The sequence below is a fragment of the Diadema antillarum genome, unplaced genomic scaffold, assembly GCF_040938485.1.
Source record: "Diadema antillarum isolate AM-2024a unplaced genomic scaffold, OU_Dant_1.0 seq00000821_RagTag, whole genome shotgun sequence".
Lineage (NCBI taxonomy): Eukaryota > Metazoa > Echinodermata > Echinoidea > Diadematoida > Diadematidae > Diadema > Diadema antillarum.
In genome coordinates this window covers 384061-399769 of record NW_027271698.1, presented here as the reverse complement: position 1 = coordinate 399769, position 15709 = coordinate 384061, and the positions used below count along the sequence as shown (strand labels likewise).

Genomic DNA, 15709 nt, shown 5'->3' with positions numbered 1-15709 from the left:
GAAATTCTGCCTATCAACTTTTGGGTGCACATGCTCAAGGTCAAAAGTCAAAAGGTCGAGGTCAAATGCTTAAAATTTCACTATTTCCCTCATATCTCTGCAATGCCTAAAGATATTTTCTTGAAACTTAGTGTATACAGGTATTACCCAATTAAAATTCACTGGTAAAAAGTTTGGGGTCATAAGGTTAAGGTCAAATGTGAAAAGGTCAAGTGAAAATGTTAAAATTTTACTTTTTTTCTCTGTATCTTGGATATTGTTCAAGGTATCTTCATGTCAGGTCAGGATGATCTGCTACTGGTACCCTGTAGCCCAGTACAACCTGTTTCAGGGTCGGATTGTCGGCGACTAAACCGGCAAACCCACCAGTCTCCAACTGGAGAATGGTGAGGAGGGTGGCTGGACACCCTGGTGGAACTAAAAACAAGATCTATCTTAAGGGTATCGACTGTGGAGAGTCAACGATGGCCATCCAGCAATGCAGAAGGACCCGGCCACCCACTGCATTTTCTTGGCCACGATAGTTCTTATGAGAGTTCGTAAACATTGTGGAAAACCGGCATCTGATGGTGGGACCCGCAGGCCAGATGATGCGTCAATGGCTACTGGGGAAGAGGAGCGTGTTGCACCGACTAGGCACAGCTGTAAGGACGCAGAATATACTGCCGATAATCCTGTGCATGAAAGGAGCAGCACAAACCTGAGAAAACCTAGAATTATAGGGACATGGAATGTTCAAGGAATGAATGCTGACAAGATGGAGATCATCATAACCCGAATGGGAGAACAAAATATCAGTGTGCTTGGTATTTCAGAGACTTGGTGGCTCAACCAAGGTCGTTTCACTACCGAAGATGGCTACGCAGTTGTGTATTCAGGCAAAGACGGCGGAAAGAGGGAACACAGAGTAGGCTTCATCCTGGACAAAAACTCGGCTAAGTCTTTCTTGGGTTTCAACCCAATAAGCAAAAGAATTATTACTCTCAGACTGGAAGGTCACCCATTTAACATCTCCGTCATCCAGGTCTATGCGCCAACATCTACTGCATCTGATGAAGCCATGGAAGACTTATGATCAGCTCCAAGATACTCTTGACAAGATTCCGAACAAAGATGTTCTTGTGATAATGGGAGACTGGAATGCAAAAATTGGCAAATCAGTGACCAAGTCTAAGATCGTCGGAAAATATGGATTGGGAGAAAGAAATGAACGTGGAGATAGTTTGGAAGATTTCTGCCAAGCTAATGACCTGATTGTTGGAAACACTTTCTTCCAGCAGCACCCCCGAAGACTATGGACATGGAAGAGCCCCGGGGACAATGTAAGAAACCGGATTGACTATATTCTCGTTAAAAGAAGATGGCGCTCTTCACTGCTCAGTGTTCGGACAAGACCAGGTGCAGACTGTGAGAGTGACCACCAGCTTCTGGTTGCACAGCTGAAACTAAAGCTCAAAGTAAAGAAGAAAGAGACACCACCATTAAGGTTTGATGTAGACAACATACCGGAACAGTACACTGTTAGTGTGAGCAATAGATTTCAGGCACTTCTTCAGATTGATGATGAAGAGCTGTCTCCCAATGAACTGTGGGAAGGAATGAAAGAAGCAGTGTTAAGCACAGTTAAGGAGATCATCCCAAAGAAGAAGAAGAAGAAGAAGCAACCATGGTTATCCAGAACAACATTAGAACTGACTTGCTGACAAGAGACAGGATGCGAGGAAGAGAGGGGATATGGCTGAGTGGCGAAGACAACACAAAGAAGTGTCAAAAGCAGTTAGAGCTGATCAACGTGCCTTCGTTGAGAGAAAATGTGAGGAGATAGAAAGAGCAGGGAGTGATTCTAAGAGGGTGTATGCTCTGGTCAAAGAAATCACTCAAAAACCATCAGCAAGGTCAGATGTCATCAATGACAGAAATGGTACCACCTTAACAGAGGGCACAGACATAAAGAACAGATGGGCCTAGTACTGCAAGGAGCTCTACGAGCAGAAGACCCAGGCAGACTCTGCCAACAGCAACCTAGGGGAACAAGAGTTAGAACCACCCCCGTTATTGGAGGAAGTGCGCCAAGCAATGAGAGAAATTAGGAACGGGAAATCACCAGGCTGGGATGATATCCCAGGCGAGTTATGGAAAGCCTCTGGTGAGGAAGGCATAAACATCACGTGGAAACTATGTGACAGAATCTGGAGGAATGTAGAATGGCCCGAGGACTGGGGAAGAGCGGTCTTTATCCCGATACCTAAAAAAGGAAATGTAAAGGAGTGCTCAAACCATCGCACCATTAGTTTGATAAGCCATGCCAGCAAAATACTACTCAAGATCATCAACAACAGAATGAAACGGCAGATGGAAAATGAGATATCTGAAGAGCAGGCTGGTTTTAGAGCAGGAAGAGGCACGAGAGACCATATCATCAACATCAGAAACATCATTGAGAATTGCCGAGGACACTCTGTACCACTCTACCTGTGCTTTATAGATTACAGCAAAGCCTTTGATTGTGTCTGTCATGCAAAATTATGGAACACTATGAGAGAAATGGGTTTTCCTAGCCATATAGTGAAGCTCATTAGCAAGCTATATAAAGATCAAGAGTCTACAGTACGAACAAGCAGAGGTGACACAGAATGGTTCAAGATTGGTAGAGGTGTCAGACAGGGATGCATACTATTGCCCCAGCTTTTCAACATCTATGCTGAACGGATTATGAGAGATGCCCTGGGAGATTTCCTTGGTGGAGTGACAATAGGTGGCCAACGGGTAACAAATCTCAGGTATGCGGATGACACCACCCTGGTTTGCAACAACAGAAGAGAATTGATGGATCTACTCAGAGCAGTAAAAATAGCAAGTGAAGAGAGGGGGCTAATGCTGCATACTGGAAAGACTAAGATCATGGTTGTAGATGGAGAACGGAGTTTTGCAGATGGTGTCTTTTCTCTAGATGGTGATGCCATTGAAGAGGTGGAAAGCTTCGAGTTCCTGGGTTCCATCATAAACACCAAAGGGGACTGCTCACAGGAGATTAAACGAAGACTAGCAATGGCCCGGAATGTGGTACAAAGTATGACAAAGCTCTGGAAAAGTAAACTCCCTTCCTCCCTCAAGGTCCGGCTACTAAGATTTACAGCCTTTGCCGTGGCATCATATGGCTCAGAATCCTGGACAATGAAGTCAGCAGACAAGAAGAGACTGGATTCGTTTGAGATGTGGTGCTATCGTAGGATACTGAGGATATTGAAATTGGTTTATTAAAGTATAGAATAGTGTTATATTTTTTTAATTTTTTTGTATGAATTAACCGATTTATTAAGTCTGTACTGTTATTGAGATTTGTTTTATTTTTTGTGTTTTTTTAAATATAGTTGTAATGTTAATAGATTGGAAATATGCAGTAACCCTGACATTACACATAAATCCTGTGTTTATTTTAATTTTTCTGTTTGTAATAGATTAGGACATTTTCATAATATGCCTCTTAGGCAATAAAAGATTAGGATATAGTTATGATTGATTTAGTAAGAAACATTATTATTATTATTTTTCTTTTTTTAATATCCTTCTTTTTTCTCTGTCCCATAATAATTTTGATTTTATGAGATTTAATTACAAACTTTTTTTTTCAACATTTTTCTTCTTTTCGTTGCTTCCAGGAAAGATCTGTTATTAATAATTGTACGTAATAATGGTACATTAATTTTTTTTTGTGTGTGTGTGTGATAGTTATTGATAGGTAATGAAAGTACCAATGAAATTAGTGAACGGTACAAATTCTAAGATTGTAGTTTGAACATAAGGTTATTTTACTCCTGTGCTCCTTTGGAGAGACCGATGTGACTCCTTAAATTGATAGATGTGTAAGTCCCCTTATGACGTTGATGTGTATGAGTACATTGTATGTGTGTGCGTCTGTATATGAACGTGTGTGTGTGTGTTTGAGTGTATGTTTGTGTATGTGTTTGTATGCATGTGTTTGTATGTACCATGTGTGTGTATGTATGTACACTCTTTCTTTTCATTCCCTCTTCTTTCAACAGGTCAGTAGATTTCTCATTACAGGACGTGCGGTGGTTTTGTTACGACCGTCAGGGTCTTCCAGCATTGAATTGATTTAATGGCTGATTCGATATTTGATTTTGACTTCAGTCGTTTGAATGAACAGGATTTTCATGATTTATTTGTATTTGATTCAAATAATCAGAATGCTACTGCTTCACTGTCATTTGACAACCTAATATCCAAAGATATTAATTTTCATACAAATGATATTTTTAATGATAAATTTCAAGATATTTCTTCGCCATATGTCACTGTTAATCAATTAAAGTCCAAAGATGTTAGAGAAAAGTTCTCCCTGATGCATATGAATATAAGAAGTTTAAATAAAAACTTTGAAAATTTGCGTATTTTTTTAGATAATTTTACAGACTCATTTTTTTCTGTAATTGGGCTTACAGAAACATGGCTCACTGATAATACTGCCTCTTTATTTAATCTCCCAGGATATCATTTGATAAATAACGACAGATATAATAGAAGTGGTGGGGGTGTTGCCTTCTATGTTAAATCCAATTTTGATTTTTTCATTCGAAAAGATATCTGTCGAATGGAAAGTTTTGTTGAATCCTTATTTATAGAAATCAAAGTGCCTAATCGGAAAGATATTTTATTAGGCGTAATATACAGGCCCCCTGATGGTAATATAAAATTATTTTTTGATTATTTTAATGAATTATTACAAGAATCTTCAGTTTTGAATAAGGAATGTTATTTAATGGGTGACTTTAATATTGATTTAAGTAAATGTAATGATTCTTATTATCCCGAGGAATTTCTCAATATTATGCTCTCTGCATATTTCTCACCCTTGATTTCAAAACCAACCCGTGTAACAGAACAATCTGCCACTTTAATAGATAATATTTTTTGTAATGTAAACCCTTTTCCTGATTCTGCTATTATACTTACGGATATATCTGATCATTATGCTATTTATATGTGTTCATCTTTACAGTTAAAGACGAAAATACCTCAGAATTATGAAAGAAGGCGTAAGTTTACACCTCAGAATATAGCCCAGTTTCAGGAATCTTTGATGGAAATTGACTGGTCTGACTTATATGTGGTGCAAGATACGAATGTAGCTTATGAAATTTTTATAAATAAGATTGTTATTTTGTTAGATATACATATTCCATTAGTTAAAAAGAAGTTGGGTAGTTATAAACGTGATCCAAGATTGCCATGGGTGTCAAAGTCATTATTACGTTCAATTAATCGTAAAAATAATTTGTATTATGTAAGTAAGGCTAAAAAAACACAGCAATCTCGTGATAAGTATACTGCATATAAAAATACTCTCACTATGGTATTGCGTAAAGAAAAAAGGAATTATTATATGAGAAAATTAGATTTGTTTAAAAATGATATGCGCAATACTTGGAAATTGATAAATGAAACATTGAATAAGCATAAGGAAAGAAATGTTATTTCTAAAATTAAGAATGATGGATTTGAAATAAAAGATTTACGTATGATAGCAGAAATATTTAATTCACATTTTTCAACTGTTGGCCAGAATCTTTGTGCAAATATTCCGTTGTCTACTAAAGAATTTTATGATTATCTGGATGTAGGTAATCAAAATTCAATCTTTTTTTCCCCTGTAACAGTATATGAGATTTTAGATATTGTTCATAATTTACCTTCTAAAAGAAGTTCTGGTTATGATGATATTGATAATATACTGTTAAAAAATATAATACCTTATATTGTTGATCCTTTGTTTCACATTTTTAATCTATCAATATCACAAGGGCAGGTACCAGATGTTATGAAAATATCAAAAATAGTTCCAATTTTTAAAAAGGGTAATAGGGAAGAATTGAATAATTACAGACCTATTTCTCTTTTGCCTAATATATCTAAAATATTAGAAAAGATAATATATTCTCGAGTTATAGATTTTTTTAATAGAAATGACATTTTGTCAAAATATCAATTTGGATTTCGCAAGAAACATAGCACAGCACATGCAATATTATCTTTCACTGAAAAAGTATCTCGAGCAATTGATAAGTTTCAACATACTGCAGGAATCTTCCTGGACCTCTCCAAGGCCTTCGACACGATTAACCACGACATTCTTCTTTATAAACTTAATCATTATGGTATACGTGGGAAGGCCTTGGAGTGGTTCAGAAGTTATTTGAAAGACAGAAAACAATTTGTTTGTATAAACAATGAAAAATCTTCTTTGCGCTCAGTTGATTGTGGAGTTCCACAAGGAAGTATACTAGGGCCGTTACTTTTTATTATCTACATCAATGATTTTCCCAAATCTTCAAATGTTCTTTCTTTTATATTATTTGCAGATGATTCTAATCTTTTCTTTTCTCATTCAAATCCTCATACATTAGTTGATGTCATGAATATAGAATTGAACAAGATAATGCAATGGCTAAGAGCAAATAGATTATCGCTTAATTTGCAGAAAACAAATGTGGTGTTGTTTAGTAATACCCTTGATAAATTGCCACATGATATAATTTTTGAAAATGAAGTGATAAAACAGGTTTATTCTGTTAGATTTCTTGGTGTAACTGTAGACAGTAAGCTTTCTTGGAAACAGCATATAGATTGTATATGCCGCACTATTTCCAGTAACATAGGTGTAATTAATAAAGTAAAGTTTTGTTTTTCTGTTAAAAAGTTGCTAATGTTATATTCAACGTTAATTTTACCTTATTTAACGTATGGAATTATAGTATGGGGAAATACACATTCAACTTACTTGGATAAATTATTATTGTTACAAAAAAAAGCACTTCGAGTAATATGTAATACCTCCAAATATTCCCATACTGACGGATTATTTGTGGAGAATAAGGTTTTAAAAGTAAGGGATTTGTATTATTATTACCTTGGTCAATTTATGTACAGTTTGTATAATAAGTCACTTCCTTCAGTTTTTGAGAATATGTTTAATAAGAATAAAAATATTCATAAATACCCCACTCGTCAAACAGATGAATATCATTTGCCCCTTACCCGAACTCTATTTACAAAATCCACGTTTATCTACAGTGGCCCAAAATTTTGGAATTCCCTTGAGAAAAATATAAAAGATTCCATTAGTTTGAAATCATTCTCTAGTAATTTAAAGAAATATTTGATTAGCTCATATGTACCCCATGATTAGTTTGACTGTTTGGAATTGTTGTTCTTTTTCTTCACCCTGTATCGAGAATGTTGACCTGCCCTTCGCTCTCTCTACTCCCCCTCTCCCCCTCCCGCCCTCTCTTTCCCTACTCTCTTCTGTGTGTGCACAATGTATGTGGATGCATACATGTGTGTGTACGTGCGTGTGTGTGCGTATGTGTATGTGGGTACGTGTGTGTGCTTGTGTGTATGTGTATGTGTATGTGTGTGTGTATGTGTATGTGTATGTGTATGTGTATGTGTATGTCTATGTGTATGTGTATACATGTGAAAGCGTATACACTGTACTTCATGTAACCATCCGATTTGATTGAATGAAAACTGTATACTTTCAATGATTAGCTTGTACGGTACATGTATCGTTGTATTGTGTTATAAAGTCATATATAATTAATGTATTGTAGTAATGTAACGTAAGTGAGGGGACTGCAATCTACAAGTTCGCTTTTTAGCAGCCCCTCAATTTCCATTTCCATGAAGTTCTTTTAAGAACCAATATGTATTATTATGTTCCAATATATGTAATCATGTCAAAGTGTATTACCTGTGTTTGATTGGAAATGAAAATAAAAAAACATGCATGTGAACATGCATGTGTGTGAAATGAAATACCATGGAAAGAAAGAAGAACAAATACATGGGTGCTAGAGGAGCTTGGAGTGGAAAAGAAACTACGGGCTGATATTGTGGCCAGAAAATTGACATATTTTGGCCATGCTACCAGACATCACTGCCTGCAGAAAACAATCATCCAGGGAATGGTTGAGGGAAAACGTAAAAGAGGAAGACCCGCAGCAAGCTGGCTTGATGACATCAAACAGGTGACTGGAGCAAGCATTACAGAGGCTACCAGAGCTGCCGCTGACCGCAGACAATGGCGTTCTCTCATCCGAACCACACCTGCATATTTGTATGCTACGTGACTAGAGAGAGAGATCTTCATGGAACATAGTATATATTATGCATGTACTGACGGGAAGTGATTATCTAGGGAATTTGGGGTTCATGGGGTCAAAGGTCAAGGGCAACACTTCAAAATTTTACTATTTCCCTCATATTTATGCAATGCCAGCAGGACTTAAACTTGGTGTATGCATGTACAATGTTATAACCCAAAATAGAGATTCTCTGGCAATTTCTTTTTTTTTTTTTGCCAAAAAGGTCAAAGATCAAGGATCAAGAGAAAGTGCTGAACTTGCTTCTTCCTCCATGTCTCGGAAGTGGCTCATGGTATCTTGAAACTTAGTACATATTTATGCATGTTCTGCCTGACAGTGATTCTCTTATGAATTTCAGGGTCAAAGGCCAGATGAAAATGGTAACAATTTTCTACTCAATACAAAAATTGCACTTTTTCTCCATACCTTGAAAATTACTTAATGCATAAACTTATGAAAGGGCCAAAGTCAAGTTAAAGTCCTAAAATTCCCAAATACATGCTCTCCTATTCATCCAATTAGACCTAGGTCAAGGAAGGTGACCATTTTGAATTTTGAATGGAAACAATGTCATTATCGTTTTCAAATTCCCAGTAACAGGGCATTTAATCTTGTTGCTTTCGCGTGGCCTTTCTTTCTATGATATACAAGAAGTAAATTTGTTATTGCTTTCAGCAATAACAAATTGGGGCCCGTTTATCTATATCATGACGAACCTCCGGAATAACGAACCTTTGGGGGAAAAATGAACCTTCGGAATAATAAACTATAACTACTATTGTTATATTGTACAAGCTTTAACGCCGACATCTATTAACCTACTATATTACTACTTTCACTCTTTGAAAGGAAACACGCCAACAACCAACGACACAACAGGAATGGAAACAATGTCATTATCGTTTTCAAATTCCCAGTAACAGGGCATTTAATCTTGTTGCTTTCGCGTGGCCTTTCTTTCTATAATATACAAGAAGTAAATTTGTTATTGCTTTCAGCAATAACTAATTTGGGCCCGTTTATCTATATCATGACGAATCTCCGGAATAATGAACCTTTGGGGGAAAAAATGAACCTTCGGAATAATAAACTGTGACCAATATTGTTATATTGTACAAGCTTTAACGCCGACATCTATTAACCTACTACTACTTTCACTCTTTGAAAGGAAACACGCCAACAACCAACGACACAACAGGAATGGAAACAATGTCATTATTGTTTTCAAATTCCCAGTAACAGAGCATTAATCTTGTTACTTTTGCGTGGCCATTCTTTCTATAATATACAATAAGTAAATTTGTTATTGCTTTCAGCCGGCAGCATAGCTTTCGATGGTTTGTGATATCATTAGAATTAAAACATTGAGCTCTCCATAGCTGACAATTGTAAAGTAGTAGCCCGCCAAAGTTGGATTACCTTTTTTTGATACGCACTGTATAACCTGAAAAAAAAACAGATTTATTGGGTTTTTATCAATTGTACATTATAGCCACTCAAATAATGATGTATTGTTTGAGTTAGTCTTCGTACACCACTTAATTACCAACTGCTAATAGTAGTCGTAATCTTCGTTGTAATATTAAACTAGAAATGTTGCTATGACGACTGGTATGCCTCCGCCATAATGCATGATTCTCCTAATAGGTCTATAGTACATGTGGACAATGTGTGATTACATTTTCACAAAATTGGCAAAATATTATAATGGCATGTTTGTCACAAATGTGTTGAATGGTCACCTTCCTTGACCTAGGTTTAATTGGATGAATAGGAGAGCATGTATTTCACTTGATCTTTGACCTTTGACCTATCGTAGATTTTTTTTTTTGGGGGGGGGGGGTGCACGGGGACCATTTCTGAAGAATTTATGATGTAACCCAGTATGGGCCGACATGAACTACACAGATAATTCCCTTCATTTTGTTATGAAAAAATAAGATAGCCATGTTTCATTTTAAACTCTGAAAGGCCATTTAACAAGTTCTTTATTTCTTAGGGCTTTTAGCATAAGATTCTTCTTTTTTTTTCACTTTAATCTTACAATAAGAGGAAACTGTCACGTAATTTATTTTCTTTAACTTTTTAATATCAGATAAGTTGTGATTAATTTCACGTTCTTGGAGGGAATCCAAAAAGACAAGAAACTGTTCATATGGGAAGCTGAATGGATTGAGTTTGGTAACACAGAATAGAAAAAAAAACATTTTTATTTCATATAAGGAATAGAAAGTGTAATTTTTCTTTCTTTCTTCGCCGATTTCGATGAGATTTGATCAATAGATAGCAGTGATCTACAACAAACCCCACATACAGAACCTACGCAATTGCGCGCGGAGACATTGTAACCCTTCAATATTGCTGTAAAACCTATTGAACCATATCCCCTTTAATGTCGTGTAACTTTTAAAGGAATTGATGTATTGGAAAGCCGTTTTCACATGATAATAGCTATGACTGGGGATAATTATAGGAAAATTCAAATGTTATTCGTAAATGCATATTAAATGTATGGAAAAGAACATTATAACCAAATTCCCTATCTTTTTAGAAAAATGCTAAAAAACATAATTCCTTCCTTAATATTTCATGACAACATTTATCTATCCCATCAAATGGGGTATCAGCTTGTAGGAAATTTAATTCTCTTCAAAATGATACCATTTTTATGGTAATTTGTTATTCCTAACTAAAGTTATTCAAAAATAATCCGTCTCCTAGCAACGGGCGGCGCCCATCTTAGAAATATGCAAATTAGACGCGCGCGCAACCTTTTTTTCCGCTGGCGACAACCGGATTCGGAAAATACAGGTTCTGACGATCTCCGAACATATCGTAGAATTTTGTTTTAAGGGGGGTGCACGGGGACCCTTTCTGGCTGCTAGACTAATACTTCAGAGCCTCTTTTCTCAGTTCACACTTTTCCTGAGTTTGTGCTTTCTTTCCAATATTTAGATAGGTTAGGAGAGTCCATTTGATTTGAGTTACACATCATTTTAAAGCTTAAAGTCTGCTCTTTTAGAATATGGTCTTAACTAAAAATTCATGTCTGGCGACTTTTTGTTTCTTTTGTGGTGCAGGGTCACATACGGAATTTATTACATCAATTTTGTCGCAATCATCTTCATTATCGTCACCATCATCATCTATCATTATGGTCGTTATCATTGGTATCTTTAGTATCACTATCAGTCTTCTACTATGGAATATATGATGTTGATGATGATATCATTGATAGCAAACAGATTATCTAAATTAATCTGCTAGTGCAGCTGAATGGAGTGACAGGGGACGATGGATTGTGCGCCCGTATCTCGTGGGGCTGCATCACTTAAGCATCATGAAAGTCCTCTTTCGCCGTCCAGTGGTCTCCGCATGACTAAAGTACACGCGATAATTAAGTGATCTAACCCACTCAGATCCAAGTAAAGCATCGTTGATATTGCACGCACAGTAATATATAAAAGGTTGCAATATTGACCAGGAAAAAAAGGAACCTTGACTTCTCGCGAACGTGAATGGAGGGAAACCGCCAGCTGCACCTGTTACGCCGTGCGGATAAACATTATCGATCGATGAAGTGTTATACTTCATGCAACTTTCTTGGGGGCGAGGCAGGATAAAGTGCTATTTGAGAACTACTTATATCGATTTAATTTATCGTCGTCACAGGTTGAAGTCAGTCTATATCAGACGGAAAAAAATAAAGAACCCCCCCCTAACACACACACACACACACAAAACAAAACAAAAAACAACTTCCCAGAAGAAAAAAAAAGCCCGAGTCATCATGATCGTTAAGATCTCTACAATCACAGGCAAAGCAAATTAGTGATTAATTTCTCCTATACACTGCTCTGCGTATTCATGTGGAAAAGGATAGTAAAACTTCATAACAGGCTAACCAATATCATTATGTGAAAATTCTCCAAGCATAATACGCATAATATGAAGTTTTTTTTTCTTTTTCCCTTTTCATTTCCATTTTCTAGTCAAGACAGAGTAATACATACAGTACGCATTTATTCATAATATCTATTCCACAATGTATGTCCATGTTGACATCAAGTTCTTTATTTTTCGTGTGGAATGCTGATTCTCATGTATGACCTTCAGATCAAACCCAGTATTGAAAAAAAAAATAATCAGATGATAAGGAAGAAAGGGAATAGGAAAACGATCTACATAAACCCCATTTGTTTGCTCGTGTAATGGATAAAGTTGATCACAAATTAAGATATATATGTATTTGTTGTACGAGCCCCCCTTTTCCAGTACCAACCAGGTTTAAATACATGTTTGTATTTGTAATAGTTTCTCGGTAATCAGAATTATCATTTTATGTTTTGTTTTTGGTAACAGTTCCGGGGAAAGTTAACTCATATAATCATTTTTATATATAATTATACTTAACAAAAATGTTTGTTAGTATAATGTAATACGATAAGATTGATTTAAAGCTCTGCTACACGAAGCTGTCTCAGTAATTTGTCTTATGTTGTGTTTGTTACTTGTACACCGCCGGAAAATATGCATCCGTTTAACACTAAAGAAGTAATGTTTGACAAAATTTGTTATATTTCTGGAATGTTGTTATTATGAACTTTGCGGTATAGCTGGAGGGGGGGGGGGGGGAGGGACACGGATCACCTGTTTTGGGACACCGTCGCCCAGCAACCTTCGTTGCTGTACTACTTGGGCTTGTTTATAGGTGCTGTTTATACTCATGGATAGTTATGGCAATTTATTGTATCATATCAGGTGATGTTGGCCCCTTGACTGCCGTTGGTTGTCTTAATGTATTAGTTATTTAAAATTCAAAGCCATAACATATTTAAAATAACTGGAGATTGGGAGGCGTTCTGTTGTCAGAACGTTATTTTTATGCAAGAGTGTAATGACGTAATAATTGTGCAAACATTTTTCCCAGGTGACAACACGCCTTTATTTTTTCATCTATTCTCGGCTTTGCTTTTGCCTTCTTATGCACACACACACACCTGTAGACACATGTATACCCACGAATGTTATAAGTTAATTGCATAGCCGTTTTGTTCAGTTCGTCAAGATTTGTTGTCTAGATTCTCTTTTCATTCCCCCTCTCACTCACTTTTTTCTTTCTATCTCTCTCCCTCCCTCCCTCGCTCTTTTATCTAGGGTATACTCACTCAGTGAGACAGATTGGGCTATCTATTATTTTATGTATTTACACATTGTGTACTCGTATTTTGGGCAATTTTGTTTGTATTTGCATATCAGTTTGATGAAAATTTTAACAATAACAATGGAATTGCACTTTTGTGTGTATGTGTTTTTGCATTACTTTGATATAATTGTTCGTACTGATTATAAATCCCAATGGTATAAGAATTAGTTATTTTGGATAGGCGATCCGACTACCAAAAAAACCCACAACAATAACTGGTTCCTTATTTTGTCATTAAGTGGTCGAGAAGTTTAATATGCTCGTGGACGCTGCCTAGTACGTGTAGCACACGTCTTTGTTTGTTAAATAAGTTCATGTTAAGTATTGTATACGAGCCCATGGCCTTGTGTACCATCCGCAACGATGTTGATTCTGTGTCATCTGTGTTCATGTTCGTTTCCTTGTTCTGTCTGTGTTTCATGTTTCTCTGTACGCATTTCGGTTTCCTTTCTTCTTTTAGGTCTGCATACCCCCACGTAGCTGCTGAGTTAGGACCCGGCGGGAGGCCAGTTATTAATTCCCGAATGTTTTATATTCTAACCCATGGCTGACATAATAAATTTTGCTTTTAATTCCTTGAATAATGATGAATTCTATAACACAGTAAGGCACTCTGAATCTGATCATGCAAATATGATCTCCAGTTTATATGAAGATTACATATCCGATAAATACAATACCTCAGCACAAAATCTGAATATAACTTTGACTCAAATGATCCAGTCCAGAGTCCATCGTGTGTTTGTTTGACCGAAAATCAGTATAAAAATCGGATCACGAATACAGTTGATGAAACATTTTTGTTAGCTCACTTTAACATACGCAGTATCAATAAAAATTTTGATAAGTTGCGCTTACTCTTAGAAAACCCAGATCATAAATCTTGCTCCATCATAGGGCTAACAGAAACATGGTTGAACTCAGTCATTTATTTTCTTTACCCGGATTCGAATTTGTATTTAGAAATAGAAATGAGAGAGTTGGTGGAGGAGTTGGTTTGTACATCTCGAAAAAATTTAAATGTATTATACATGAGGAGATTAGTGTTATGAGCGATGTACTCGAATCCCTTTTTATTGAATTGATAAATCCACATGGAAAAAACATTATGATTGGTGTAATTTACAGGCCCCCTCGGTCGAATTTGAATGATTTTTTGACAGTTTTGCAGGATTTAGTACAAAATCCCATGATATCTATTAAAGATACATTTCTGATGGGCGACTTTAATATCGATCTCATGAAATGTAACTCCCAAAACAGTTCAAAAGAATTTATAGAAACATTAATGTCTGCTTCGTTTTTACCATTAATTTCCAAGCCTACCCGTGTCACCAGCCAATCGGCTACCCTCATAGACAACATTTTTTGTAATGTTCTTCCACTTCCTGAGTCTGGTATCGTCCTCTCAGACATCACTGACCATTTTCCTATATTTGCACAGGTTCCAATTAAACTGAATAAACAAAATGATTATTATAAGCGTCGTAAGATTACTGCAGATAATCTTACAAGTCTCCAAAACAGTTTAAAAGAACTCGATTGGTCTTCTGTATACAACACTACCGATGTCAATTTGTCTTATGATTATTTCATATCTACTCTTACCTCCGAAATCGATAACCATATTCCCCTGCGTAACATAAAAAATAGATATAAGCAAATTCCAAGACTCCCGTGGATAACCCAGTCTATATTACGATCTATAAATAGGAAAAATAATTTGTTTTATAAATATAGATGTAATCCCACTAAAAAAAATAAGAAAAAATATGTTTCATACAAAAACACACTCACCAAATTATTGCGTACGCAGAAGAATTTTTTTTATGTTAATCAGATAAGCAAATATAAAAATGACATTAAAAACACATGGAAAACATTAAAGAATGCTATGAATACACCTAACAATTCATCTAATATTTCTGAAGTTCGGTGGGGCAATGCCTTCAGCAACACTCCCGCTGGCATGGCTGAAATTTTTAATGACTTCTTTTCTTCAATTGGAAAAAATCTTTCTCAAAATATTCCTCTTTCTAGTAAATCTTTTAGTGATTTTTTAGATATACCTAACTCTAAAACTATATTTTTTGACCCAACATATAAAGAAGAAATAATAAAGATTGTTGCCAATTTGAAAGAAGGTAAAAGTCCTGGCCACGACGGAATTGACAACTATTTGATAAAAAACATAATTCCTCAAATAGTGGATCCCTTAGTACATATTATCAACTCATCGCTTGCAACTGGCCATGTGCCAAATAGCATGAAAATTGCGAAAGTAATTCCTATTTATAAGAAAGGGGAGAAGGATGATGTCAATAACTATAGACCCATA

General features: G+C 36.1%; 2 protein-coding genes across 2 annotated transcripts in view; both read left to right on the top strand.

Moving 5' to 3' along the window:
• The first annotated feature begins 478 nt into the window (after positions 1-478).
• Positions 479-1075, top strand: LOC139739913 (craniofacial development protein 2-like). Its single transcript, XM_071650513.1, has one exon. The coding sequence runs from the start codon at positions 479-481 to the stop codon at positions 1073-1075; it is 597 nt and encodes a 198-aa protein (XP_071506614.1).
• Positions 1076-2712: 1637 nt separating this feature from the next.
• Positions 2713-15709, top strand: part of LOC139739911 (uncharacterized) — a 36708-nt gene continuing 23711 nt past the window's right edge. Inside the window, exon 1 of the mRNA XM_071650512.1 lies at positions 2713-3063. Within this exon, the coding sequence (XP_071506613.1) occupies positions 2713-3063 (351 nt within the window). The remainder of the gene's footprint in view (positions 3064-15709) is intronic.